Source organism: Periophthalmus magnuspinnatus, chromosome 15 (assembly GCF_009829125.3).
Source record: "Periophthalmus magnuspinnatus isolate fPerMag1 chromosome 15, fPerMag1.2.pri, whole genome shotgun sequence".
NCBI lineage: Eukaryota > Metazoa > Chordata > Actinopteri > Gobiiformes > Gobiidae > Periophthalmus > Periophthalmus magnuspinnatus.
In genome coordinates, this window is record NC_047140.1 from 14,721,774 (window position 1) to 14,749,500 (window position 27,727).

Sequence of the window (27,727 nt, forward strand, 5' to 3'; positions counted from 1 at the left end):
GCCAAAAAGGAAGGTAGAACAGTAGATAATGCTATTAAAACATCATCATATTCAGCGTTTAGTAGCAAAAAATTTAACCTTTTTTAACCCTAACCCTAAATTTAGTGTTTAGTTTCACTTTTAATGCTTTACTTCTTTCCCATGGTTCATTTCAAGTGTTGCAGTGGATAGTACGCTAACACCAAATCCAGATCAGTGCAGTGTCTGATGGGAAGTAATGTGAGTTTTTAATCTTTAAAACATGAAATGCCAAAGTGCCAGATTATCAAAACTAGTTACTACACATTTGAACAAGTATCAAAACACAAATCACATATAGGACATGTAGACTGTAGGGTGATATTAAAGAAACTACTTTTATTTTGTGTTGAAATGTGTCTGTAGTGTAAAAAGAGCATTTATCATTGTGTGTCAAAATTGGTATTTCATATTGAGCCATTTTCTTGGTATTGTAATAGACGTTCACTGGAAAAATAGAAAACAACAGAGAAGTAAAATAACATATTTTCAGCCCTAATTTGAAGAATTCTAACCCTGTTTTTTTCTCTCTTTTGCAGATGGACTGGCTCACATTGAGAACACACTAAAGCCTGTTATGTGAAGCCCCGGCACTGCAGTCCCTCCTCGCACCAGCAGGGGGACGTGGGGGGCGGGTTTTCCGGGTCAGCGATGCCTTACCCGCTTGAAATGACAATACAAACCTTATTCATTTTGGCCGTTCTCATGTGCAACCCTATCGTGACAATACCAGCCAGTCGGGAGCGCTTGGAGAAGGCCCTTACCCAGGCCAAGGTGGACAAACTCGGGCAAGATAAGCAGCAAGCGGTAGGGTTAGCCAGCGGACAACCGGTGGCAAAAACTGAAATGAATACACAACAAAGCACAAATCGGACTGCGGCGAATCGAAACAGGACAAAAAGCGGTGGTAAATCGCAAGAACTTTGGAGCGAACAAGATACGATAAACCAAATCGACGAAGGCCCAACCAGCGATGTTACTACGTCAATGGAAGCTATCGACGAATACGCATACCCGGATTATCGCGGGAAAGGTTGCATGGATGAGAATGGTTTTGTTTTTGCGATCGGAGAGGAATTCACACCAGGACCGTCGACTTGTCCCTGTCTCTGCACAGATGAAGGTCCGATGTGCTCCAAACCGGATTGTCCGAGAGTTCATCCCCGCTGTATCAAAGTGGACACGAGCCAGTGCTGTCCGCAGTGCAAGGAGAAAAAAAACTACTGCGAATTCCGAGGAAAAGTTTACGCTTCACTGGAGGAGTTCAAGGTGAGTCTAAACCGGGTGAATATTTTATACTGGAGTGGTTATGTACGGCTAACAGTGCACTCTGGTGTTTTATTAAAGGGCCTGTATTACGCTATTTTCTGATCCATGGTATAATGTTTCCTCAGCTAAAACATACCCAGAGTTGTGTTAACACTTTTAGACTGAATTGTTCTTCCAAGAAAACACTGTTCCACCTTGTGATGCTATGTGGTAATACAGGAAGTACCCCACTGTGTTTTTAAACTCCATTCACCTTCACTACAATAACTCCAGATAATTTCAGCCCCGGAATTGCCAATTTCTCCTGTTGACTGCTTCATGACATAAGATGGAACAAAGCCTTTTGAGCTTTGGAGTTGTAGACAGCCTAATAATGCAGCATTACTCAAACGTGTGAAAGAAACAAAACACAACTCCAGGTGTGTTTTTGATGAGGTAACAGCATTCTAACAAGACTTCAAGCTCACAAGAGGCAATTTTGCGTAATAGGACCTTTAAGGCTATGTTCGAGAGTACAGGCTTAGCTCCCTGGGTTTGTTCTGGATTAGAGAGTGAGAAAGTGAAGAACAGACAAAATGAAAAATGTCAATTGAAAGACTTGGGATTTGTCTACTGTCCTTTCTGTTAATTTTCTGGTTGGGCTGCACAATTTATCTCAATCGTTTGAGTTGGTGCAATTATCAAATCACAAAAGCTAATAGAAAAATAGTACTATGCAAAGAACAAAATATCCTCTTTTTATGGATCAGGATTTATTTGATCAAGAGAATACGAATGACAGTGGGATGTCTAGCTGAAATTAAAATCCAATTAATAGAAACATGATGAAAGACTTCAACTGATATGTGTTGCGCTCTACACGTTCATAAATCTGGAGCGGCTCTCACTGAAAGCGATCTGGAAAAGGCAGAACGTTATGACGGATACTTAAATGTGATTGGTCGAAGCGTCACAACAACGAAACACGCTGAGAAATCAAACTCCACATTCCACATCCAGTTGAGACCAAATCACAGACATGATGATGTTTGTTTTGGTTTGTTTGGACGTTTCACCTTTAGCTCCGCCCAAACCACAATACTGCTCTCTGATTGGTCTGAACCAAAGCGAGAGTCTTGTCGAGATGGATTTTTTCGAGTTTCCGAACAAACCAATATCACAGGAATTATTATTAACTCAAAAATTGATCCAGATCCGGAGATTTTGTGATATTTGTGCAGCTCTAGACGTCATACGGTCTTTCATGTGATCATTTTTAGACCCACTGTAGCAGAAAGCCTGTCTATCTCCGTCTGATTTAAACCCTCCAAACATCGTCATCGCTCTCTTCCTGTTAACGGAGCGTCTCTAGTATCTCTGCTATTGGCCATTAGAGTCCCTGGAACCCCACTGCTCCGGCACAGCCTCATTATGGCAAAAGTAATACTCTCTCTCCATCCAGCAGACACCACTTAGACAGCCCAAGAAGCCTTCTCCAACCAATGTGTCTATTTAGCTCAGAAAAATACACTGTTCTGTTTGCCAAAATGTTCGAATTACAGTTAGCATCTCTAAGAACCCAAACTCCCTCTTACCCACGTTCGTTTTGGCTAATCTTCGTCGTCATTATCGCTCTAAGACAAGTGTTTTTTGTTGCAAATGGAAACCGTGATGTCTGGATGAAATTGTGATGTTTTTTTCTGCTGACTGCGTGGACGGTTGATCTTTCCCTCTTTAGAAATGAAATAAGATTCAAATTGGATGAGGCTCTTTGAGGGGATCACAATAGTCAATCTTAGGCAGCAGGAGATTGCTTGGTTTTATTTTTGATGAAAACTGAAGCTGCCAGATGCCACCAAACCATTTCATTTTTTTTTTTTTGTGGGGACTGACGCTGCCTCCTGGTGGAAATACTGTGAACAGTGTAAACTGGACTAGCAAGGAGAGGAATGTGGAAGAGGAATTATGAACGGGGTTGTTTTTACTGGAGAATTTGTGAACTTTTAAAGGTTCGTTATGTGACTTTTCTGTTTGTCTCTGCAGAGATGTCAAGAATGCAAAGGTGCAAAGAGAAATTTATTAAAGAGAACATTAATGGCATATTGTGGAAAAGCTCAGGCAAAGCAAGTAGACGGCAGACCCCCACCAGAAAAGTTACAGAGTGCAGCTTTAATCAAACACATTATTACTTGCAGTCAAACTTATGAGTATAGTATCTGTTTGCATCACTTTTAGTCATTTAGTCAAAATTGCTTTAAAAGTTTGCACTCCTTATCCATATAGTAAGCCATTTTTGTAGCCAGAGCTGCCCTGGGGCTGTCTGACAGGTTACTCCAACACAGAAAGTTCAAATTCAGAAAATGTTTTAATATATGAATAGGTATTGCTCACAGCCCAAAGTTTAGAATCCGATCTTTACTTAATCTTTACTTAAAAAGCTGTGTTCCAATCAATATTATAAAGTTTCCTCATCAAAAACAGACCTGGAGTTGTGTTTTGTTTCATTCACACATGTTTAACACATAAAACCTGCATATTTAAGGCTGAGTTCTTCTCTTCAACAGGAAACACTTGTGTGGATGATTCCAGCCCTGGGTTTGCAAATCTCTACTGAACAAAAGTTGAAAGGTAGCTTTTAACTTAAAAAGTACCACTCCGTCACAAGATGGAACAAAGCATTTTGAGCTTTGGAGATACAGAGGCGCAGACTGGCTGATAATAAAGGGTTACTCAAACGTGTGAATGAAACAAAGCACAACATCAGGTAGGTTTTTGATGAGGTAACAGCATTATGACATTGTTTAAAGCTCAAGAGTCAGTTTTGCGTAATATAGGACCTTTAATGTCATGATACTCAGTGGATGGATGGACCCTTTTATGTAAGAGTCCTTCCTGTATGTTGTACGTGATAAATGTCGACACAGTAAATATACAGTACGCAGCACCTTGTTATTTCTGCCACCTCAGGACTCTCCAGGACTCGCCCCTGTTGTGAATGTTCCAGAATATTAAAGCCCTCCTGCAGGTTTTAGCATTAGCGTGTCAAAAGCACAGTGCCTCCTCCTCCGTGAGTCCATTAAGAGTTCCCTCATTTCTGACACATCCTCTCACAGACAGAAGTGCTGACCAGCAACCCACGCAGAGAGGATAGTTAGCTACCTCTCATCCTCTTTTTTTCCTCACTCCCTCTCCCTGCTGTCTTTCTCCCTTCCTCTCTCTCTCTCCTCTCTCTTACTAACCAACTTCCTTGTTTGCTGCAACTCTCTTTTCTCTCTCCTCTCCCTTCCCCTCGCTCTCCCCCTCCCCCCCTTTTCTCTTTCCTTCTCCCATTTCCACCTTTTTCTTCCTGTCTTCCGTGCTTTCCTGCCTCCCTTTCTCTCCCTCTTCTTTCCCTTTCTTTCTCTCACTCCCTCTGTTTCTCTCAACCCCACCCCTCTTACCCTCCCTCCTCTAAGTCTTACTCGCTCTCCCTCATTCCCCCATCTCTCTCACTCTTTCCTATCTCTCTCTCTGTCTATTCTCTCTGTACTCTCACCCCTTGCTCCCTTTTTGTCCCTCTTCTCTTTTTCTCTCTCTATCACACTTGTTTGCTTGCTTCCCTCTTTTTCTCCTATCTCTTTCTTTCTTCTCTTGCTCATACTCTCTCTCTTCCTTTCATCCTCTCTCACTCCCTCTTTACTCCATTCATCTCTTTTCATTCTCTAACTCTTTCTCCCCCCCTCTCTCTTTCTCCTCCTTTTCTCTCTCTGTCCTCTATTCCCTCTTGTCCTCCTATCGCTCTAGCTCTTTTTTTTCTCCCACGCTTTCATACTCTCTCCCTTCTCTCTCTCTTCTTTCCCTTTTTCTCTCACTCCCTCTCTTTCTCTTGCCCCCACTCCTCTACCCTCCCCCCTCTAATTTACTTGCCCACCTCTCTCCTCCACCTCTTCTTTTCCTCTATTTCTTCCTTTCCTTACCTGTCAAACTCTTTCATCCACTGTCTTTCTCCTCCTTTCTCCTCTGTCACCCAAACCCCACTTTCTTCTTCTCCCTACCTCTATCTCTTTCACACTATCTCTTCTTTTCATCTCTGTCTTTCTCTCTCCTTTCCTTCCCTCCCTCAAACTTTCTCTCCTTGTGTTCTCTCCATCCCTCATCCCTCTCTCTCTGAACAAACATGTAGTAGGCAGATTTATAATGGACCAGGTCAGCACTCAGCTCTCTTTCTCTCTTTCTCCCTCTCTTTCTCTCCAAAAACCTGGTTATTATCGCAGAAGCACTGATTTACACTCAATTCATGTACTGCAAATGTTGCTGTTATGCCTAGAATATTCCACGTTATGGCATTAGGCAAATCTATCCTTCATCGGAGTGGGCGCTATGCCTGAAAATACATCTCACAATATTCTTAGAGTCAGGGCACCATTTTGATTTTAGTACGATTCAAGTTTTCTTATCTTTTAAAGACAAGTGTAAAGGATACTATCTTAAAGTGATGTTGACTCTTTGCTGTGATTGGTTATATCGACCTGTCACTCACTCAGAGACAGAGGCTGACCAATAGAAGGAGTGGGCGGGGCCAAGTGTCTGTTTTTGACCATAGAGCTGCATTAAACAGAAAAGCAGAATCACAACATGGTGATTTACCAAAAGAGAAGATAAGATGATTCGATCTGTATCACTGTATTGCCCAACCCAACTCAAATAGATAAAGTAGCTGCTCTTTTAAATTATGAATGGTGTTTTGGAGATGTGTCCTCTGCATTGGTGTGATTGTGGTTAAACTTGTCCAGAGCAGAGGTGACCACAGAGCAGAGCAGAGGTGACCACAGAGCAGAGGTGACCACAGAGCAGAGGTGACCACAGAGCAGAGCAGAGGTGACCACAGAGCAGAGGTGACCGCAGAGCAGAAGTGACCGCAGAGCAGAGGTGACCACAGAGCAGAGGTGACCACAGAGCAGAGGTGATCACAGAGCAGAGGTGACCACAGAGCAGAGGTGATCACAGAGCAGAAGTGACCACAGAGCAGAGGTGACCACAGAGCAGAGGTGACCACAGAGCAGAGCAGAGGTGACCACAGAGGAGAGCAGAGGTGACCACAGAGCAGAAGGGACCACAGAGCAGAGCAGAGGTGACCACAGAGCAGAAGGGACCACAGAGCAGAGGTGATCACAGAGCAGAAGTGACCACAGAGCAGAGGTGACCACAGAGCAGAGGTGACCACAGAGCAGAGCAGAGGTGACCACAGAGCAGAGCAGAGGTGACCACAGAGCAGAGCAGAGGTGACCACAGAGCAGAAGGGACCACAGAGCAGAGCAGAGGTGACCACAGAGCAGAAGTGACCACAGAGCAGAAATGACCACAGAGCAGAAGTGACCACAGAGCAGAAATGACCACAGAGCAGAGCAGAGGTGACCACAGAGCAGAGGTGACCACAGAGCAGAGGTGACCACAGAGCAGAAGTGACCAAGGTCCCTTCTTGAGCTCTGATAATACCTGGTCTCACCTGGAGGACTACAGTCGTGCCATAGGCTCAGAGACAGCACAGATGTAAGTCCTGCATGTTCAATAGTCAATGATTTGTTCCTGGGGGTTTCTCTGCTGAACGTGACTGGAGCACAACTGGTGAGAGCTGCATTTGTAATGAGCTCACAGGGAGACAGGCTGCTGTTGTCTTTGGTCAAACGCTTTTCAGATCAAGATAAAGAGGATGTTTATGCACTTTGGGAGCGTTTTTTATCTTTCAGACTGAACTTAAAATAAACAATGCAACTCTAAGGAACAAAAGTACAAAATGTTCTCACTAGAAGCATATATTTTGAAACAATTGCTCTTTACTCAGATAACAGGTTTATCTTTGCTATATTGTTCTAATGATGTGTTTGGCATCAAATGTACTGAAACTCCTGTTACTGAATACTACCACAGTATAGAGAGGCTATTAACTTTGCATAGCTAGATGGATTCCTGCGATATTTGTGGGTTTACAAACTCCAGAGAATCCATTTTGTCAGACTCCCACTGGTGCGATTGGGCCCGGCCAAACATTAAACCAATCACAGCGCAGCAGTGTGGTTTGTGCAGAAGCCAAAGGGGAAGCGCCCAAGTAAACCAAAACAAACATGGTGACGCCGACTGACGTACTTAAGACTAATTTAGCAAAAATACAGGCTATTTTGTTTTTGAAAAAAATGTGCAGTGGGAATCACTTTATGCATTTGTGTTTGAGGCTTGTTTTGCTGTTGTGACACGTCGACCAATCAGCTTAGAGTATTCGTTTAAACGTCCTGATAGCTTCCAATCACTTTCACCCAGAGTCGTCCCAGATGGAGTAATGTAGAACTCAACTCAGAGTGCTGCACATGTCAGTCTGCTGTGAGCCAGGTTCAAGGGACTATATCCTCTCTGCTGGTCCTCAAGGAGCAGGTGTATATACTATCATCTACTCACACTGATCTGACCTCATCAGTTTTGAAATTTTGCTCTTTTGGAATTAATCTGCTCATCGTGGCACCTGACTGAAACTGGCTTCTGTTTGTTGTCGTGACCTTAGACACCTTCTCACCTCAGTTTCATGTTCAGTATTAGAAACATGTCTCCATTTGTCTCATTTCATCTGCTCTTTTAGACGATTCCGCTCTGATCCGTGCATTTCGTCTCCTCTGCCCCTGCATTTAGTCCTGTCTAATTCCCCCTTTTATATCAGAGAGAAATCCCCAGCAGGAGGCTAAAGCTAATATAGGCTTCTCAGTCGCTAACTCACCGTCTTACAAATTGCTTTTAGTCCTGGCTAACTCTCTCTCTCTCCTCCGCACGGCTGCATGTTTTGTTCTATGGAGGAGGCTTTGAAAGTGTGCAACAGGCAGGATAGCAGCTTGATTGCTAAGTTCTCAGGCTATTGTGAACACAGCGCTTCAGCTGCTGTTCATTCTTTTTCATTCAAGGAGCATGCGGAGGCGGCGCGCAGGTAATCAGCAATGCAACTAGAACTAAAATGAAATGACAGCAAATTGTTCTGGAAATGTTGAACAGAATTTTAAAGCGTGATATACGAGTGAGTGTAGTGTTTGTGCCGTAACCGAGCTTAAAGTTGACCTATTATGCAAAGTCGACTTTTCAAGCTTTTAACTATGTTATAGCTGTTTCTCCTCACCATTTACCCTCTAGAAGTATTTGGAGTGACCTGTGCATGTTTGTGCAATGTTTAATAACTTATTTTCAAGTCTCCATATTGTCGATTAACGCCCGTTTTCACCGCCACTGGCATACACACACTGCTCTGTACTCTTAATAGGTGGTACACATTGGGTTTGTCAGCGTCACATCAGTCACGGTCATTTTGGTACGAATGAAAACAAATTCCTGGCTTGCTAGCGTGACGTGCAGCTATCCATAAGAGGGGTCAACAGCTGCATGGATCCTTGTTGTTTGGTGACGTTTACAGTGACTTATTTCTGTTATTGAGTAGTTTTAGATGAATATTGTGATTTAAAATGTGCAAATTATAACATAATGATCCACAGGTGTCATAGATTATAACTATATAGCAGACACAATATGTCTTCTTTAAATAAATGATCCAGGAATTGAATTGTGATCTAGAGACATGATTGTATGCTGACTTTTATATTTAAAAGACTCTGTACCTGATTTTTTTTCCCCCCATGTATTTGAGCAAAATGCGTATCCCCCCAGTGCAGATATATTGTATAAGCAGCTCTTGAGGTCAAAGCGGTGGATGGCCTTAACCAATCACAGTGAAATGTGAATTGTGTGAAGAACCTTAGTGTTTCCACAGATTATACATAGTAATAAGTCAAATTTCTGAGGGATGCAACGATATTCAATATAATATTGAGCAGTGGTCCCCAACCACCGGGCCGTGGACCGGTACGTGGACTGGCACCGGTCCGTGGATCAATTGGTACCGGGCCACCGGCCGTCCAAGAAATAATTAATTATTTCCGTTGTATTTATTATCTGAGTCTGAACAATCGTTTATTTTGAAAAATCTTTTATTTTGAAAAATGACCGGATTCTCTCGGTTACATTTCTGTCACTTGAGCGCCGACAACTTAACCGCTTAGCGTTCCTACGGCCCGCGCGGGCCGTCGTGTAAAAAGGCGAGACTGGATATAAAGATCCGCGCGTAAAATTACGCGTGTATTGCGTAATTTTACGCAGCAGTTTTGCGTTTTAAACATGACGAAACGGACAAAACAAAGGAAGTGCGCGACCGAGGACACTGTGGATGTTTGTACAAGTTAAACTAGAGACATCTGGACCCAGAGCGGTTCGTGAAGATCTCATGGTGGACTCAGGAGTAGAGGGACCTTATGTTTTGATGGACTGGATGCTGTTCCTGATCTGTAAGTGTGGTTTATTTTGCTATTGACTTAATTGTGGGTCAAATGTGTATTATGTGTAATTATTAGCATTAGCTAATGCCAGTCTGCGCCCCCCGACCACCACCAATCATCACGCACACACCACTTGGGTGAAGTGTGAAGGACACAATGACAGAAATTGTTCCGAGTGGGACTCGATCCTCCAACCTTCGGGTTCTAACCACTGAGCCACTGTTGCAGAATGATTGTCTCACTGTACAATCATGTACAGTGTGTTCTTAGTTTCCAGTGTGTGTTTGTTTACATTTTGAAGTGTGTGTGTGTTTGTTCACTGTTTGCAGTGTGTGGTTTGTAAATATATATTTATTTTGACCCATAGCACTTGTTTAGACTGTATTTTATATACAAATATACATTTTATATTGTGTTTTGATATGATATATAAATGTACAGTAATAGAGCAGCTGGGTGTGCAGATACAGATTCCTCTCAGTGTGAGTTTTCAGTAGAGCCTTGTTGATGTCTGTGGGTTGAAACATTCAAAAGTTATTGCACTTTTTCCAAATGCTCTCCAAATGTCTTCATTCGGATAGGTTTGGAGAGGCCTGGACTTACTCATGATAAAATGATTGTAAAACTCTCATTTTTATAGGTATTGACCTCAAATTTGAAATGTAAGTGGTCAACAATCTAGTCAGTTGAGGTATGGTGTATTTTTGTCCCCAGCTCCCCACTGCAGCTTTCTACACCTTCATTTTCACAAAAAAAACTATTTTTTTAATGTGTGTTCCAAAGTGTATAAATGCTCAGCAGACAAACTTACAGTGATTCTGACATTATCATTGCATCCCTAAAATTTGCGTATGAGAATTTGTTGAATAGAAGGTTTTGCGCTTGCTTCTCCACAAACCTGACTCCTGTTTGGCCTCCTCCTGCTTGTTTCCATAGAAATAGTCCTGGACACATGTGCAGCCTGTCCGTGGGAGTGGATCTCTCCTTCACTGTGGTTGTCCTCCAGGTTTCTCTTTTTCCCAATGTGTTTTTTTTTTTTAGTTTTTCCTTGGAGGGTCTAAGGACAAAGGATGTTCTGGGACGATTCTCCATTTGTTTGTTTTCTGTTGATTAATTTGCTCGTCTGTTTCTCTTTCATTATTGATTTTCTAACGTTCTGTTGGTTAAATCAATTCTCATGTTCAGCCCCAAGAGGAAACTGTTGTTGTGATTTTGGGCTTTACAAAAATAAATTAAACTGAATTGAAACTGAAATATTTGTTCCACATTATGGCGCAAAACATCTATCTCCATGTAGAATGTTCCACAGTATAGTTTTAACTTTCTTTACATACTGTACCTTTACTTTACTGTTGAAAATACCATTGAGTGGCACATTATGTCTCACCCTGGTCTCTCGTGTTGTAGATTACCTGTGAATTTTGATTGCTGAATTGTACGAGGTGGAGTGGTCTGCGGAGGCGTGGGTCTGGCCAATCTATAGCAGCACGGCTAGAATTAACCTTTGACCTCTCGTTAAAGGGAGGGGTACGACTGAACAGACGTAGACGCCATGTTTGTGTCCTCACTAATGCACTTTCTCTGTGGAGTGAAATTGATCTCCGCCCACTGCAGAGCGCGTTGGGAGCTAAGCCAGCGTTCTGACAGGAGAGGGGGAGTTTAAATGTGTCTGGTGTATTGTGACATCTCTCCTCTGGGTTTTCTGATAATGTGTCGTTTTCGGCATTCTTTGACATTTTTCATGGTCTATATATACTTTCTTCCACTTTTTGAAATGTCGGTTGGTCGCCATTTCCATCACAAGTTGCGATAGTGAACGAGTTGCAGTGGTAGATTAGAAGCCAGATGCCCTTCCTCTTGCAGTAGCTCCAAGAAATAAGAGAATTTTATGGTTGGCGAAGTCAAAGTGGTCAAGCAAAAAAAAAGAAAAAAAGCATGGCCTAATTGCCCTACATTGTAAACATTAAATGAAGATATACGATTTAGAGAAAAGACAAATCATGGGAGTAAAGAAAGGTATTACGCAAAATCAGCTTTTGTTATAACACATCAAAAACATGCCTGAAATGGTTTTATATGCCATCCATGCATGTTTAAATAATCTAGCGATCTCTCACAGGCACTATTTGAGCAGTCCTTACAGTTAGAAGTACGATTCAGTCCAATGCTCAGCTCCTGCATGACACTTTCCATAAATATACAAAAGCATGTTACAAAACAAATACTACACTACTCTAATGTGCAGTAGTTTCGTTAGCTGGATGCACACTGTACATACATTTTTTGGGGACATATAGCTTTTTAAAAACATGGTAATCTAAATATGCCATGTGTTAGCAGGTAATACCCCATGGAAGTGTAATACCCCCTGTTTTATTTTATTTATTTATCTTTATTTATACAGGGAACCCAATGAAAGGACGTGGGCTCTCTTTTTCATGGACGCCCTTTCATTAAAATTATCCATCTCCAATCTTTGTAGTGGTGACCAATAAGAAACACTTTGAATTGCCTTGGAATGACAAAACACTGTAATATATTGTACAGTGTAACAGTACTCTTACTTGAGTAAAAGTTTTGGTTCCTCTTCCCACTGTGTGTACACACGTCTACAAGTGACAAAGGCTTTATGTTGACAGTATGAAATGATCTGAACATTTGTGTTTGTTGCACTTCTCCTTCAAACATGATTTAGTTTTTTCATTTGTGTGTGTGTCCTGGGATAGACCACACCATTTTGTGCAATATCTAATGTTCTGTCCTCCCAATTACATTATCTTCTAAATTATAATCTAATATCCAATCTAATTTAGGTTGTGTTGATTGCATTGAAAATGACAGAAAAACATGAGTCCTTCCTGTGAGCGGGCTTGAATCTCCACAAACATGACTGTTATTTTCCTGGAGGAGGGCCCCCATTTGGCTGTAATATTCCACAGTATGGCATAAAATGTATCAGTCTCCATGAAGAATGTTCCGAAGTGTGGTTTTAACTTTATATTTCCATGGAATCGTGCAGGTGACAGGCCACCTCCCAGAAAGTTGCATACTATACTTTTAAGTATTTTTGCTTACTCTGTTTGTATATCTGAGCTGGAGGCAACTTTACAACTATATTTCTACAGTGTTTATTATCAAGTCATTTTTAAACTCTTCACTCTCCCTGAAAATAGGAGTCATCTCCCTTTCATTTCCGTGTATTGATTGGCTCATAAGCTCAGATTGGCTTTGCTGCTGTTTACCATCGACTCATAATAAAACCAAAGAATCACTCGCTGCATTGTTCCGCTCTCCTCGCTCGAAAGTCGGGACAGTCAGGAGTTTTTTTTTTTTTTTACCACGTTCCAACGGAGAAGCAGATAGACAAATTAATTAAGTCTCAGTGAGATTTCTGTGAGCCCGTAGTCATGGTGATTGTGATATGTTTGGAGGATTTGGGAACAGTTTGAAGTGAATTGTCAGTCAATATCCTCTGGCTGCCTGGGCCACGAAGCGGAAAAGTGAGCTGACAATGTAATCTCTAAAGAGTCTGTTGAGGTTTGAAACTGTAGCTAATGACTGTATAAAGAGTTTAAGTCTTATCCTAAACACAACTGTCAATGGTAAAATGTGTACTGGCTTAAATACTAAATCCACTCTTCAGAGCCTTTAATCACTCCTACTGCTCTTACGTACTTACTGAAGATATCACAAGAGTCTATTCTGTAACGGGTCCATATTATTCTGTTTTCTGATCTGTTATAATATTTTTTCCTCATCACAAACGTACCTGGTGCTGTTTTGTTTCATTCACACATGTTTAACACACAAACTGTGCATATTTAGGCTGAGTTCTTCTCTCAAACAGAAAACACTCCACCTTGTGATGTCATGTGGTAAAACAGGGTCACCTTTTTTTTCGTCCAGTCAGGCACATTGTTACTAAGAATCATGGGAGACTGCCTGACACTATCGCAGACACTTGCTTCTCTGTCATGGTGCATTTTCAAGTGACAAAACAAGCACGTCGTAGGCAGAGATTGGTGTATGCCTGTCAAAATAACACATTTTGAAGCATGATATATTGGTAAAGAGCAATATTATGATAAATGGTATTACTGAAACTACTTTAAGTCACTGACACCATAACAATAAAGCAGGATAATCCCAGTACACCATTCATAATCATTTAAAGGCTTGAGCTGCCACAAATAAATGACAGAATGAAGTTAACAAATTACTTATTCAACCGTCTACTGCTCAAATCTTATTGTATTACAATGAAAATAACCAAAATCTGCCATTATTACAAAGAAAATGTTCACATGATAAACACTGAGCCCAGAAATATATTGTTTTATACATACAGTTTTCACATAATGAACGATGAGTTGATATAATAAAAATCGTGACTGGCCTGGATTGGAGAACTATAATGAACCGACTGCATGGCTCTATTCCAGACAGTAGTTTCTGTGTCATGGTGCAAATATCACAATGGGGCGGGGCTAAAAGTTCAAACCAACAGTGATGGAAGGTAAAGCAGATCCCGAAGAATTTTTAGGGCTCTGTACTTAAGTACATTTTACAGTGGATACTTTGTTACTTTCATTTCACTACATTTGAGAGCAGATATCTGTATTTTCTACTCTACTACATATTTGAACTGAGCTGAAAAGTAATTTTAATATGATTTTAGGGGTTATTTTTTACCACGTTCATGGTAACATTCTGATTAAAGATTTCGTGTTCAAGCTTTGGCTTTGAGCAAACAAAAATAAATACACAAAATTCATGAGAGAAATTAAGAAACTGATTTGTATTGCAACTGCTGGCCAAAATATGTATAATTTTTTCATTTTATCATTACATTTAACACTTTAACAAATTAACAACACTTGTGTGAAATACTTTTACTTTTTACTCTTTAAATACATTTTATTGGGTTCTTACATACTTTTACTTGTGTCATGATGTCAGTTTTCCCTGTCCTCCCGTGCTCTCTCCCCCTCCCCTACCTGTGTGTCTGGAGCTGGGTGGAGTGCCTGACTCCTCCCGTGCACACCTGGGGTGCATCAGCCTAATCACCACCACCTGCTGCTGAGTACAAGAAGGCTTGGCAGTCTACACTCGGTGCCAGACCGTCCGCGTGTAAAACGTGAATGTTTCTTGCTAAGCTTTGTTATATGGTACTTTCCTGCAAATGCTCATTTGGATTTATGCACCCTCCAGATTCCTGCCTCTACTCGCCCAGCTCCTGCCGCCACGTTCCAGTCCCGGTATCGCTTCCAGCTCGTCTTGTCTCCTGCTCGTCTCGTCTCCTGCTCGTCTCGTCTCCAGCTCGTCTCGTCTCCTGCTCGTCTCGTCTCCTGCTCGTCTCGTCTCCTGCTCGTCTCGTCTCCTGCTCGTCTCGTCTCCTGTCCGGTCCTGGTCTCTGGTTTGTCACCCGCTCCCCGCTCTGGTCTTCGTCTGATCCGCCTGCCCTGGTACCGCACCTGCTTCTATCCCCGTCCTGGTCCTGTCCTGCCCGCCTCTACCTGCACCGCACCCGCCTGACCCGTCTCCCGCTCCCCGGTTCCTGTACCTGCTCTTGTGACCTGTTTAAAGACTGCATTTTCACCGCTGTAAATAAACACTGTTAAAACTGCTCTGGTCTGCATCTTTTGGTCCTATCCGCACCGTTACGACAGAACGGTCTGGCCACTATGGACCAAGCAGGCTCAGATCCGGACCAGACGCGCCGCCTCACGCACTCTCACCCCGAGGCGGTGCTGGGTCAGCACGAACAATCCATTCGAACTCTATTGGAGCTAAATCAGACATTGTCCCAGCAGGTGGCACAGCTTAACCACCAGGTGGCCGCGCTCCTCGTCACCCCGCCTGCTGCAGCTGGAGCGCCACCATGCCTCCCGGAGCCGAGAGGCACGGATCCGGAGCCGTATGCTGGACAACCTCACCTCTGTCGCGGATTCCTGTTCCAGTGCGAGTTCATGTTCCAGCAATGCCCTTCTCGTTTCAGCTCGGGGGCCACCAAGATCCGATATATATGTGGATTACTCCGGGGCAGAGCTCTCCAGTGGGCAGAGGCGCGCCTAATGAAGACGTCTGTGGATAGCCTGGATTTTAATGAATTTGTGTCCACGTTTAAGCTGGTGTTTGACCACCCGCACTACCAGGACAATGCTGCCTCCCGGTTATTGACTCTCAGCCAGGGCTCCAGGACGGTAGCGGATTATTCCATTGAATTCTGGACACATGCGGCGGAGCTGGACTGGACGGACAGCGCGCTGCGGGCTGTGTTTGTGCGGGGCCTGAACGAGACTTTGAAAGATGAATTGGTTTCCCGGGACGAACCCCCCGACCTGCGGACCCTCATCTCCCTCACTCACCGTATAGACAACCGCCTACGGGCTCGTCGCCGAGAGAGACGCCGGTCACCGGCCCCGCCGGAGCCACGCGCTGCCCCGCCCCCGCCGGATGAGCCCGTGCAACTCAACAGGACCCTTGTGTCGGCCGAGGAGCGTCAACGGAGGCGTCGTCTGGCCGGGGCTTGCCTCTACTGCGGTGAGCGCGGACATTATGTGGTCACTTGCCCAGTTCGGCCAAAAGGGGGGGCCCACCAGTAGCGCTGGGAGTACTGGTGGGCGAGCAACACATCCTGGACTCTTCTAATAGACTGCGGCTCAGCGCCACCCTGTGCGTTCGCACAGAGACCTTATGCGTTTCCGCCCTTATCGACTCCGGGGCTGAGAGGGACTTTATTGATGCCCAAGTCGCGGAGCAGCTCGGGGTCTACCTGGAGCCCCTCGAACGCCCCTTAAATGCCCAGGGGCTCAATGGACGTTTTCTGGGGCACATCACTCACATCACAGAACCTGTCACCGTGATTCTGTCCGGCAACCACCAAGAGAACCGTCAGTTTCATGTCCTGTCCTCCTCCGCTTCTCCTCTGGTCCTTGGTTACCCCTGGCTACGCGCCCACAACCCTGTTTTCGATTGGGCCAGGGGCGGAGTTTCGGGCTGGAGTCCCGATTGCCACGCCAAGTGCCTTCGGTCCGCCCTCCCTCCGGCCGGGAGGTCCGTTCCTGTCGCTGATCCGTCCCCAGACACCCCCAATCTGTCCTCGGTGCCTGCTGAATATCACGACCTGGGGGAGGTTTTTAGCAAGAGCAAGGCCCTCTCTTTACCGCCCCACCGCCCATATGACTGCGCCATTGACCTCCTGCCGGGTGCCCCACTACCATCTAGCAGGCTATATAACCTGTCTAAACCTGAACGCGAGTCAATGGAGGACTATATCCGTGGGTCCCTGGCTGCCGGAATCATCCGCCCGTCCACTTCACCCGTGGGAGCGGGGTTCTTCTTTGTGGCTAAGAAGGACAAATCCCTGCGGCCTTGCATTGATTACCGGGGTCTGAACAATATAACTGTAAAGAATAAATACCCGCTTCCCTTACTGGACTCGGCATTTACGCCCCTCCACGGTGCGACCATCTTCTCCAAGTTGGATTTGCGGAATGCGTACCACCTGGTGCGCATCAGGGAGGGAGACGAATGGAAGACGGCCTTCAAGACACCCCTGGGACATTTCGAATACTTGGTTATGCCCTTCGGTCTCACCAACGCCCCTGCCGTATTCCAAGCCCTCATCAACGATGTGCTCCGTGATTTCCTTAACCGATTCGTCTTTGTTTACTTGGATGACATCTTGATTTTCTCGCGGTCCCCCCAGGAGCATCACCAGCACGTTCGCCAGGTTCTCCAGCGCCTCCTCGAGAATAAACTGTTCGTGAAAGCTGAGAAATGCGAGTTTCACGCAGAGGAGGTCAGCTTTTTGGGCTTCATTGTGGGGCGGGGCCAAGTAAGAGCTGATCCTGAAAAGATCCAGGCTGTCACTGAGTGGCCCGTTCCTACCAGCCGGAGACAGCTCCAGAGATTTATCGGCTTTGCCAATTTTTATAGACGTTTCATCCGGGATTTTAGTAGGGTTATCTCGCCCTTAACTAAACTCACCTCTCCTGCTTTGCAGTTTGCCTGGTCTCCTGAGGCGCAGACAGCCTTCGAGAAGCTTAAGAGACTATTTACCTCCGCTCCCATCCTGCACCAGCCCGACCCTTCACGGCAATTCATCGTGGAGGTCGACGCCTCCGACTCGGGAGTGGGGGCCGTGCTTTCGCAGAGGTTCGACCCCCACAACCGCCTCTGTCCCTGCGCCTTCTTTTCCCGGCGATTGTCCTCGGCCGAGGTCAATTATGACGTGGGGGATCGGGAGCTCCTTGCCGTAAAGCTGGCCTTGGAGGAGTGGCGCCACTGGCTCGAAGGGGCGGAGCAACCATTCATCGTCTGGACCGACCATAAAAACTTGGAGTACATCCAGTCCGCCAGGCGCCTCAATCCCCGTCAAGCTCGTTGGTCCCTCTTCTTCAGCCGCTTCAACTTTCTCCTCACCTACCGCCCCGGATCTCGGAACGTCAAACCAGATGCCCTCTCCCGCCAGTTCGCCCTGGAGGATAGCCCGGTCACCGCAGAAACAATTATCCCCTCCTCGTGTGTGGTGGCCGCGGTCCATTGGGATATCGAGGACACCGTCCGAGAGGCCCAGACCAACGACCCCGACCCAGGTAACGGCCCTCCAGATAAACTGTTTGTTCCCGATTCTGTCCGGTCTCAGGTGCTCCAGTGGGTCCATGCCTCCCGTTTCGCCTGCCATCCTGGTGCCGGTCGCTCTCTCTCCCTCCTCAGGAGACGCTTCTGGTGGCCCACGATGGACACAGACACCCGGGCTTATGTCGCCGCCTGCCAGGTATGTGCTCGGGCCAAGGCCTCCCACTCACCCCCTTCTGGTCTCTTGCATCCTCTCCCAGTTCCTCGTCGCCCTTGGTCCCACATCGCCTTGGACTTCGTGACGGGCCTTCCCCCTTCCCAGGGGAACACGGTGGTTCTCACCATTGTGGACCGCTTCTCCAAGGCCGCCCATTTCGTTGCCCTGCCTAAGCTCCCCACAGCCAAAGAAACTGCCGACCAGCTGACCAGTCATGTCTTCCGACTCCACGGCATCCCGGTGGACATCGTGTCCGACAGAGGGACCCAATTCACCTCTCAGGTATGGCGGTCTTTCTGCAACAGTTTGGGGGCCACGGTTAGCCTCACGTCCGGGTTCCATCCACAATCTAATGGGCAGACGGAGCGGGCCAACCAAGACCTGGAGTCGGCCCTACGGTGCACAGCCTCCGCCAACCCCGCGACCTGGAGTACTCACCTGCCCTGGATAGAGTACGCTCACAACTCCCTCGTGAGTTCCGCCACTGGTATGTCTCCCTTCGAGGCATCGCTGGGATATCAACCCCCTCTCTTTCCCACGGAGGAGAGGGACCTCGCCGTCCCGTCTGTTCAGCGCCATCTCCAGCGCTGTCGCCGGATCTGGAAGAAGGCCAGGGCGGCCCTTCTTCGGGCTGGAGCGCGCACTAAGGCGACGGCCGATCGCCACCGTGTCCCGGCGCCCGTATACCAACCTGGCCAGATGGTTTGGCTCTCCGCCAAGACGGTCCCGCTGAAGACGGACTCCCGTAAGCTGTCCCCCCGATTCCTGGGACCGTTTAAGATCATGAGGATCATAAATCCATCGGCGGTGCGCCTCCAGTTACCCCCGTCTCTCCGGATTCATCCGACCTTTCACGTCTCCCAGGTTAAACCAGTCCGGACCAGCGACCTGTGCCCTCCGGCCGATCCCCCACCGCCCGCCCGAGTCATTGACGGCCACCCGGCGTTCACCGTCCGCCGCCTGATTGACGTTCGTCGCCGTGGTAGGGGCCTCCAGTACCTCGTCGATTGGGAGGGTTACGGTCCGGAGGAGCGATCCTGGGTGCCCAGGGCACGCATTCTGGACCCCGACATGGTGAGAGACTTCCACCGCGCTCATCCTGACAAGCCTGGGGGTCCACCAGGAGGTGGACCTTAGGGGGGGGGTACTGTCATGATGTCAGTTTTCCCTGTCCTCCCGTGCTCTCTCCCCCTCCCCTACCTGTGTGTCTGGAGCTGGGTGGAGTGCCTGACTCCTCCCGTGCACACCTGGGGTGCATCAGCCTAATCACCACCACCTGCTGCTGAGTACAAGAAGGCTTGGCAGTCTACACTCGGTGCCAGACCGTCCGCGTGTAAAACGTGAATGTTTCTTGCTAAGCTTTGTTATATGGTACTTTCCTGCAAATGCTCATTTGGATTTATGCACCCTCCAGATTCCTGCCTCTACTCGCCCAGCTCCTGCCGCCACGTTCCAGTCCCGGTATCGCTTCCAGCTCGTCTTGTCTCCTGCTCGTCTCGTCTCCTGCTCGTCTCGTCTCCAGCTCGTCTCGTCTCCTGCTCGTCTCGTCTCCTGCTCGTCTCGTCTCCTGCTCGTCTCGTCTCCTGCTCGTCTCGTCTCCTGTCCGGTCCTGGTCTCTGGTTTGTCACCCGCTCCCCGCTCTGGTCTTCGTCTGATCCGCCTGCCCTGGTACCGCACCTGCTTCTATCCCCGTCCTGGTCCTGTCCTGCCCGCCTCTACCTGCACCGCACCCGCCTGACCCGTCTCCCGCTCCCCGGTTCCTGTACCTGCTCTTGTGACCTGTTTAAAGACTGCATTTTCACCGCTGTAAATAAACACTGTTAAAACTGCTCTGGTCTGCATCTTTTGGTCCTATCCGCACCGTTACGACAACTTGAGTAGATTTTTCATGTGATACTTTACTCTAGTAATTTTTTACCTCTGTATCTGCACTTTTACTTAAGTAACAAAATAGAAACTAAAACATGTTCCTCACTCACGTTTTGAAATCAGGTGCAGGCCCTTTAATTCTCTCTCTCCACCTCTGCACTGCTTGTAAAATGAAACATAAATAAAAGCAGTCCTGATCGCTACATATTTGAATAACGGTGTGTTTTTCCTGCCTCTGCAGAGCCTCCACAGATGTTAGCGCTTGCGGCTGTTTAGTGAAGTTTAGCTCAGACGCAGAATATCAAAGTGCACATTTGTGCTCCTCTCCTCTCATGCATTTCACATTTTAAACTGTTGATGTTTGTGGCATTTTATCACAGGTTCAATTTGTTCCTTTTAACGCTCCTGTCAGTTTCAATATTGGTGATTTGTAGGAAACCAGTATTACTATGTTATTTTTACTAGTAGCAATGTATATGTCAACATAGTCTTGAGAGCTCACTGCAATGCACCACCACATTTAACACATATCCCCAACATCAGAGCTGTTTCCATAATGATGTAACATTATAATGGCTGGATTCTATAATTTTGAAAATACAAAAGGCTTTACCAACCTTCATCCATCCATTTTCTTCTGCTTATCCAGGGTCGGTCGTGGGGGCAACAGCAGGGATCCTAGACTTCCCTCACCCCAGGTACTTCCTCCGGTGGGACCCCAAGACGTTCCCAGGCCAGCTGAGGGATATAGTCCCTCCAGAATGTCCTGGATCTTCCCCCTATTCTTTATTTACCAGCATTGCAATGCCAAATTACCAGTCCAGCACTGAACTAGCAGCAAAGGACTAGATGAGTACAAACTGGGTCTGAACCGGGACTATCTCAGAATTAAACAAGATGTAACGCAGAATTAAACAAGGACTAAACCAGGACCAAATAAACCTGGTCTATGTTATTGAAAATATATATATAAGTACACCGCAAAATTGGAATATGAGTAAAATCTATTCATTGTATTTCAGTTTCATCTTCTTTAGATGCATTTTAATAGGATCTAGATTAGGCCTGTCATGATGAAAACAATTTCAAGTTCGATAATTGCTGACAAAAATATAGATGATAAACAATAATATAAAACAAATACAGTACATGCCACTGACACAGTCACCCTAGAGCTGGATTATCCCCAAAAACTATTCAAAATTAAAAATATGGTTAAAAAACAAGTAGTAATGAAATAGCATAATGAAACACTTTAGTTTGTATAATTTCTTAATATCTTTTTTCATTACAGAAAAATATCAAAAAGTTCCCTTCTGGTATTATGAAACAGTATGCATGATAAATGTTGACCTCCAAAAAATGCTTCCATTTAACATATATTGAAAGATAAAGTGATATTGTAATTGCCATGACAGGCCTAGTCTTGAGCCAACTTGTAAGACTTTCTCATTGTTTTTAGATTCTAATAAATAACAGAGGACATCAGTTCATGGCTATGTTTACGTACGCACAGAGGTCTATTCTCTGAGCCACAGGAGCCAGTGCAGAGACCTGAGCACAGGACTCATGTGCTCGTACTTCCTGGTTCTAGTCAGGACTCAAGCAGCAGCGTTCTGGATGTACTGCAGCGTCTTAACGCTCGTTTGGAGAGGCCAGTGAGCAGGACATTACAGTAGTCTAACCTACTGGAGACAAATGCATGGAAGTCTCTCCAAATCTGGCTTTGACAGTATATTTTAGATTTTTGCAATGTTTTTAGATGGTAAAAAGCTGCAGATGTTATTGATTTGATGTGGTTTTTCAAGTTCAAGTCTGAGTCCATTATTACCCCTAGATTTCTAGCCTGATTTGAAGGCTTGAAAGAGAGACTGGAGCTGACTGCTGACACTTTTTCTATGTTTCTGTGGACCAAAGACTATGACTACGGCACCTCACAGGTCAGGGACATTTTATCTGAGACGCATTTTCCAATTTCAACAAAGTACTCCCTGTTTTCTAGATAGGACTTGAACCAGTTTAGTGCCGTACCAGAGATACCCACCCCGTCCTCTAGTCTCTGTAAGAGGATCCCATGATCCACAGTGTCTACTTTATTTTTTGTACAAATTTAATTTTCATTTCATTTATTGGTTTATTAGGACAGTGTACAATTACATTAAGGACAGTGGCAGATATGTTTGTACCAGATTGTAGCTCATAGCTAATTTCCATCTGTAGTCTTGGGAAGGAGAGACAACACACACACAAAACAACTTTACAATATACAACAGTTACTCTATAAATCCATTGCTTAACTGGCACATGATGTTTGGGTGATCAGATTTTTCTTGCCTGGGCGCCTCCCTAGGGAGATGTTCTGGGCATGTCCCACCGGGAGGAGGCCCCGGGGCAGACCCAGGACACGCTGGAGGGACTATGTCTCTCGGCTGGCCTGGGAACGCCTTGGGGTCCCACTGGAGGAGCTGGAGGACGTGTCTGGGGTGAGGGAAGTTTGGGAGTCCCTGCTTAGACTGCTGCCCCGCAACCCGGCCCCGGATAAGCGGAAGAAAATGGATGGATGGATGGATGGATGGAGATTTCTCTTGTGCTTTAAATACACACAAGATAACGACAGTAGCTCAGTTGGTGTTTTGTTCACTTATCACAATGTTGGTGGTTCGAATCCCACTCTTGACATAAACATCATTGGCTGCACAGTCAGATCCACTGACCCACAGGTTAGCAGTGTGATTCCAGCTCCCACAAATGAATGCTATATGTTCTTGGGCAGGACACTTAGCCCACCGCGCTCCCAGTGTCTGTGCACACTGTTATATGAATGTGTGTGTGAATGGGTGAGTGGTTCCGTAGTGTAAAGAGCATTCAGTGCCTTGAAAGTGGAAAAGTGCTATATAATAATGTGCCCATTTACCTAGGTTATCTGATTTATTCTAATTATTCTAATTATCTGATTTTTACATATACCCAATATTACCTCAATGGTAGATGAGCTAGAAATAACAAGATGTACATGTAAACAAGCAGAAATGCAGTTAATCCAGTGAAATATTCTTGACCTGTCAAATAAGTAAATACATCTGATTTATGAATCAAGTCTGTAGCCATACATCGCACTTCAAAGTTGTGTTGTCATGATACAAAAATTTCAAACTTGATTTCGTTACAAGGAATAGACTCAATACTCAGTACCAATTCCAATACCATGATGATAATAAAAAACGCTTTTTCTTTAGATGATAGAATGTAATTTTCAGCATTAGTACTTTCTTTTATATTACCATGTGGTCTTATATCTGTGTAATCCCTCAGTCGTCCAGGTAGGTTCCATTGTGGTCCATGGGCATCGATTAATATCTGAGTTTCGATACTTTTGACAATCCAACTTCAAAGTTTGTTATCATCACAGTCCACAGTCCTATGTGCAGATCCATATTTTCCATGTAGAGGTGATGTAATCTAATCTGTCCATTTTCTCCTCTTTGACTCAGATCAAAGTGAGGGAATGACAGCCATTTTGTCTTTATCTCTCCCTTTGTTTGAAACTATAAAACACATCATAATGAAAACTAAAGGCTGTTTATGAAATATAAAAATGACAAAATGCCTGTGTACAATGTCAGTACAGGTGTTCTTCTGTTCAACGTGAATGTGTTTATTTTCTAACATTAAGAAACTGATAATTAACTAGCCCTCCTTATCCAAAGACATTAGACGTGTTTAAAACTGTTATTATTAAGGCTGAATGATTTGGGGAAAATATATAATTGCAATTTTCTGAGAAGCATTGTCATTGTGATTAGATATATGATTTATGTTTAAATATTTAAAGTTCACATTTAAAAAGCATCCAGGAGTATCACATTTCAGAACATGTTTGTACAGATAAACTATAGGGTTAACAGTTTTTATGCAGAGTTCGATTTGACTGCGATTAATCTTGTAGCTCTAGTTCTTGTGTAGTTTTGTTAATTGCAGTTAATTACTGTATCTCTGCAGCTCTTCAGGGGTAATATAATTTTGTGGCAAGAATGAAAGATTTACAAAGACATTTTGAGTTCATAACTGTCAGAGCTGTTTAAAATCGAAATGTGCCATCAGTGGGTTGTAAAAGTGGCAAAACTTCAAGGTATTTTCAGTAATTTAGTGGCTGGTTGGGAGAGTAGAGCGTGAGATTGACAGATGGATTTGTGCAGCATCTGCAGTGATGCGGTCGCTGTATTGGACTGTTGTGGTGAAGAAGCAGCAACGTCCAAAGGCAAAGCTCCCGATTTACCGGTCAATCTATGTTCCTACCTTCATCTATGGTCATGAGCTCTGGGTATTGAACAAAAGGACAAGATCACAGATACAAGTGGCCGACATGAGTTTCCTCTGCTGGGTGGCTGAATGCTCCCTTAGAGACTGGGTGAGGAGCTCAGTCACACATGAAGAGCTTAGAGTAGAGCTGCTGCTCCTCCACGTTGAGAGGAGCCAGCTGAGGTGGTTCAGGCATCTGCCTCCTGGACGCTTCCCCGAGTAGGTGTTCCAGGCATGTCCCAATGGGAAGAGGCCTGGAGAAGATCCTAGACACGCTAGAGGGACTATGTCTCTGGCCTGGGAATGCCTTGGGGTCCCACTGGAGGAGCTCGCGTGTCTGGGGTGAGGAGTCTGGGGATCCCTGGTTTGACTTCTGTGTCTACAACTCGGCCCTGGATAAGTGGAAGAAAATAGATGGATGGTTAGCTTCATATTGAGAGGTTTGTGGTTTGATTCCCAGATTGTATGGTGTGGTGTGGGTCCTTAAATTGTCCCAGTTCTATTGATGCATAGATGGAAGGAAAAAGTCAGATTTCTTTCCCTCATATTAATATATTATGATTTTTGATTTGATTGTTCATTAAAACATTTTAAAATGTTCACTTAAACGTACACTGTGCAAGTTTTCAGAAGGAGGCACAGCCTCCTGCTTGTCTCCATGTAGATGTAATTGCTATTGTCCAAAATGTTGCACACTATAGCATTTCCATTGAAGACATTTTTAATGACTTCTTATTTGAAAAACATATATGCTCTTTTAAAAAAATAAATAAAAAAGGTGGCATCTTTTATCTTGTGTTTTAAAAAAACAAACACAAAATTTGCATTATCTATCTCTATGGAGACAACTAGATGGCACTGACAAAATACTGAGTTGAACAAACTTTATTTCACTATAAACAGTTTGTTCATGACAGTTTATTTTCTGTGCAGGTGTCTCCTTGTGAGAAGTGTCGCTGTGAGCCCAGTGGGGAGGTGCTGTGTTCTGTCTCTGCTTGTCCTCAAACCGAGTGTGTGGACCCCGAGTACGAGCCCGACCAGTGCTGTCCTATCTGCAAAACAGGTAATACCGAAAACCCACATATATGTACCCAAATGTACCCCAAAAACTACCACCAAAACATTTAATACCCTAAAATATACACACAAATGTGTAACCTGATCATTTTTATAGATCCAACAATATTTATCCAAGTTCTACCAAAACATAACACACATTCTAGACATTTTACCTGATCTTATCTGCATTGAACATTACAGACCAATAGGACGTAACATCCCCTCCCCCTCTCTTCTCCGTAGCCCCCCTTCCCTTCCGCCCACTCCTTTCCCCCCGCCTCCCCCATACACTTCCACTGCTGCAGGTCTCAGGACTGGATAATGGCTTTTTAATCACCTATGTGCTGGGTTGACATTCAAATGGAGAAATGCGTTTCCATCAAGGTGCAGGAGCAGATAAAAACGGCATTGAACCAGCAACTGACACCAGAAATACAGTGTAAAAATCAAAATGGGATTATTTGGTAGTTTGAAAGATGAAGATAAAGGTAGCTTCTCAGATTTATGGCACCGCTGAACACGTTTAATTTGGTGCATGAGAAAATATTAAAATTGTACTATGTAATATCACTAGTGCCGTCTCCATGGGAATGTAGTATTACAGTAAACTTAACTACACTACTAGTCAAAAGTTTGGACAAACCCTCTCATTCAGTGTTTTGTTTCTTTATATTTACTACTTTCTATATTTTAGAAACGTATAGAAGACATCAAATATATGAAGGAAGATATACAGAATTTTTTTTATTTTATATTCAAATATTTAATGTTTGTGTGTATCCAAAATGTAGAAAGTAGTACAAATAAATACATTAAAATAAAAAAATAAAATAAAATAAAAACATTGAATGAGAGCATGTGTCCAAACTTTTGACTGGTATTGTTTAAACATACAGTGTATCAGTTTTACAGGTTTTTCTTATTGCTCAAAAATACCTAGAAATACATGGATTCTAGTGTGAGTGGGCTTGCCTCTTACACAGAACTGACCTGTAACTTGGCCTCTTGGCATCACCTGCATGGTTCCTTGGAGATAAATACATTTCTTGCCAAGCTGCCGAACATGGCATTTTGGTATCAAACTCTGCTTCTGACTCATTCACTAAAATTGTTTTCTTTTGGAAGGAGGAAGGAGGCTTCAAGTTCTGTTCAGATTCTCTTTGGAAGAAAATAGTATTATATAATTGCTTTTCTTTTCAGTGTATGATTATTGCATCGTCGGCATATAGTTAAGCTCATTAAAAACAAAACTGTAGTACATGGACTCGTAAATGGCCTGAAATCAAATATTCATATAGAGATAAAGCTGTTTATAGAGTAGTCCTGCAAATACGACTGGGTTTGTTTTGGGTTTGTTCTGGGTTTACACTTAGTTTATTCAGTATTTAATTCAGTTTAAATCCAGATTGAGTCTTGGTGTAGTCCTGGTGGTACTTGGAAAGCCAAATATTTCCGTGGTTGATGATTTAAGACTTTTGTGAGCTGCGTATTGTTGTTTTGCATTGTGAGGCTCCTTTTGATTCCCAATCCAAAAGTGTCTCAAAGTCAAAGACAGGATTCCTGAAATTCTAAGCATTTTATTAAACCAAAATCATTCCCAACATGTATCATGTATTTGGATTGATTTTGTAACAACTCTTTCAACAAATTTACATAAATGTGCTTTGATTTCTTTACATATTAACTTTTTTTCTTTCTTTTTTTTCTTCTTTATCCTCTTTTTGTCAAGGACCATGTACAAATTCCTTAATTTTACAATCTACTTTTGACAGTTTCGACACTGCCGTCCCTGAGCAGGTGAACCTCCACCCAAATCAAACATTACCATTATTTTTATTGTGTTTAAATGTCTGCAGTCTTTAGATCCTCTCTATTTGAGGGAGTTACTGCAGCTCTATACTTCACCCAGAGGCCTGAGGTCAGTTGACTACCTCCTGTTGTCTGTGCCCAAAGCCAGGCTCAAGACCAGAGGTGACTGAGCCTTTTCTGTGGCAGTGCCCAGACTATGGAACAGCCTCCCTCTATCTGTGTTAAAGACTAAAGAGATCTGACAGGCAGACACAGAATATCTTGGTGTTTTATTGTTCTTTGCCTA

At 44.3% G+C, this 27,727-nt stretch overlaps 1 protein-coding gene across 1 annotated transcript in view; it reads left to right on the top strand.

Moving 5' to 3' along the window:
- Positions 1 to 723: 723 nt before the first annotated feature.
- The window catches only part of vwc2 (von Willebrand factor C domain containing 2), a 97,627-nt gene continuing 70,623 nt past the window's right edge, over positions 724 to 27,727 (top strand). The window contains exons 1-2 of the mRNA XM_033979916.2: positions 724 to 1,287; positions 25,507 to 25,636. Of these exons, the coding sequence (XP_033835807.2) occupies positions 724 to 1,287; positions 25,507 to 25,636 (694 nt within the window). The remainder of the gene's footprint in view (positions 1,288 to 25,506; positions 25,637 to 27,727) is intronic.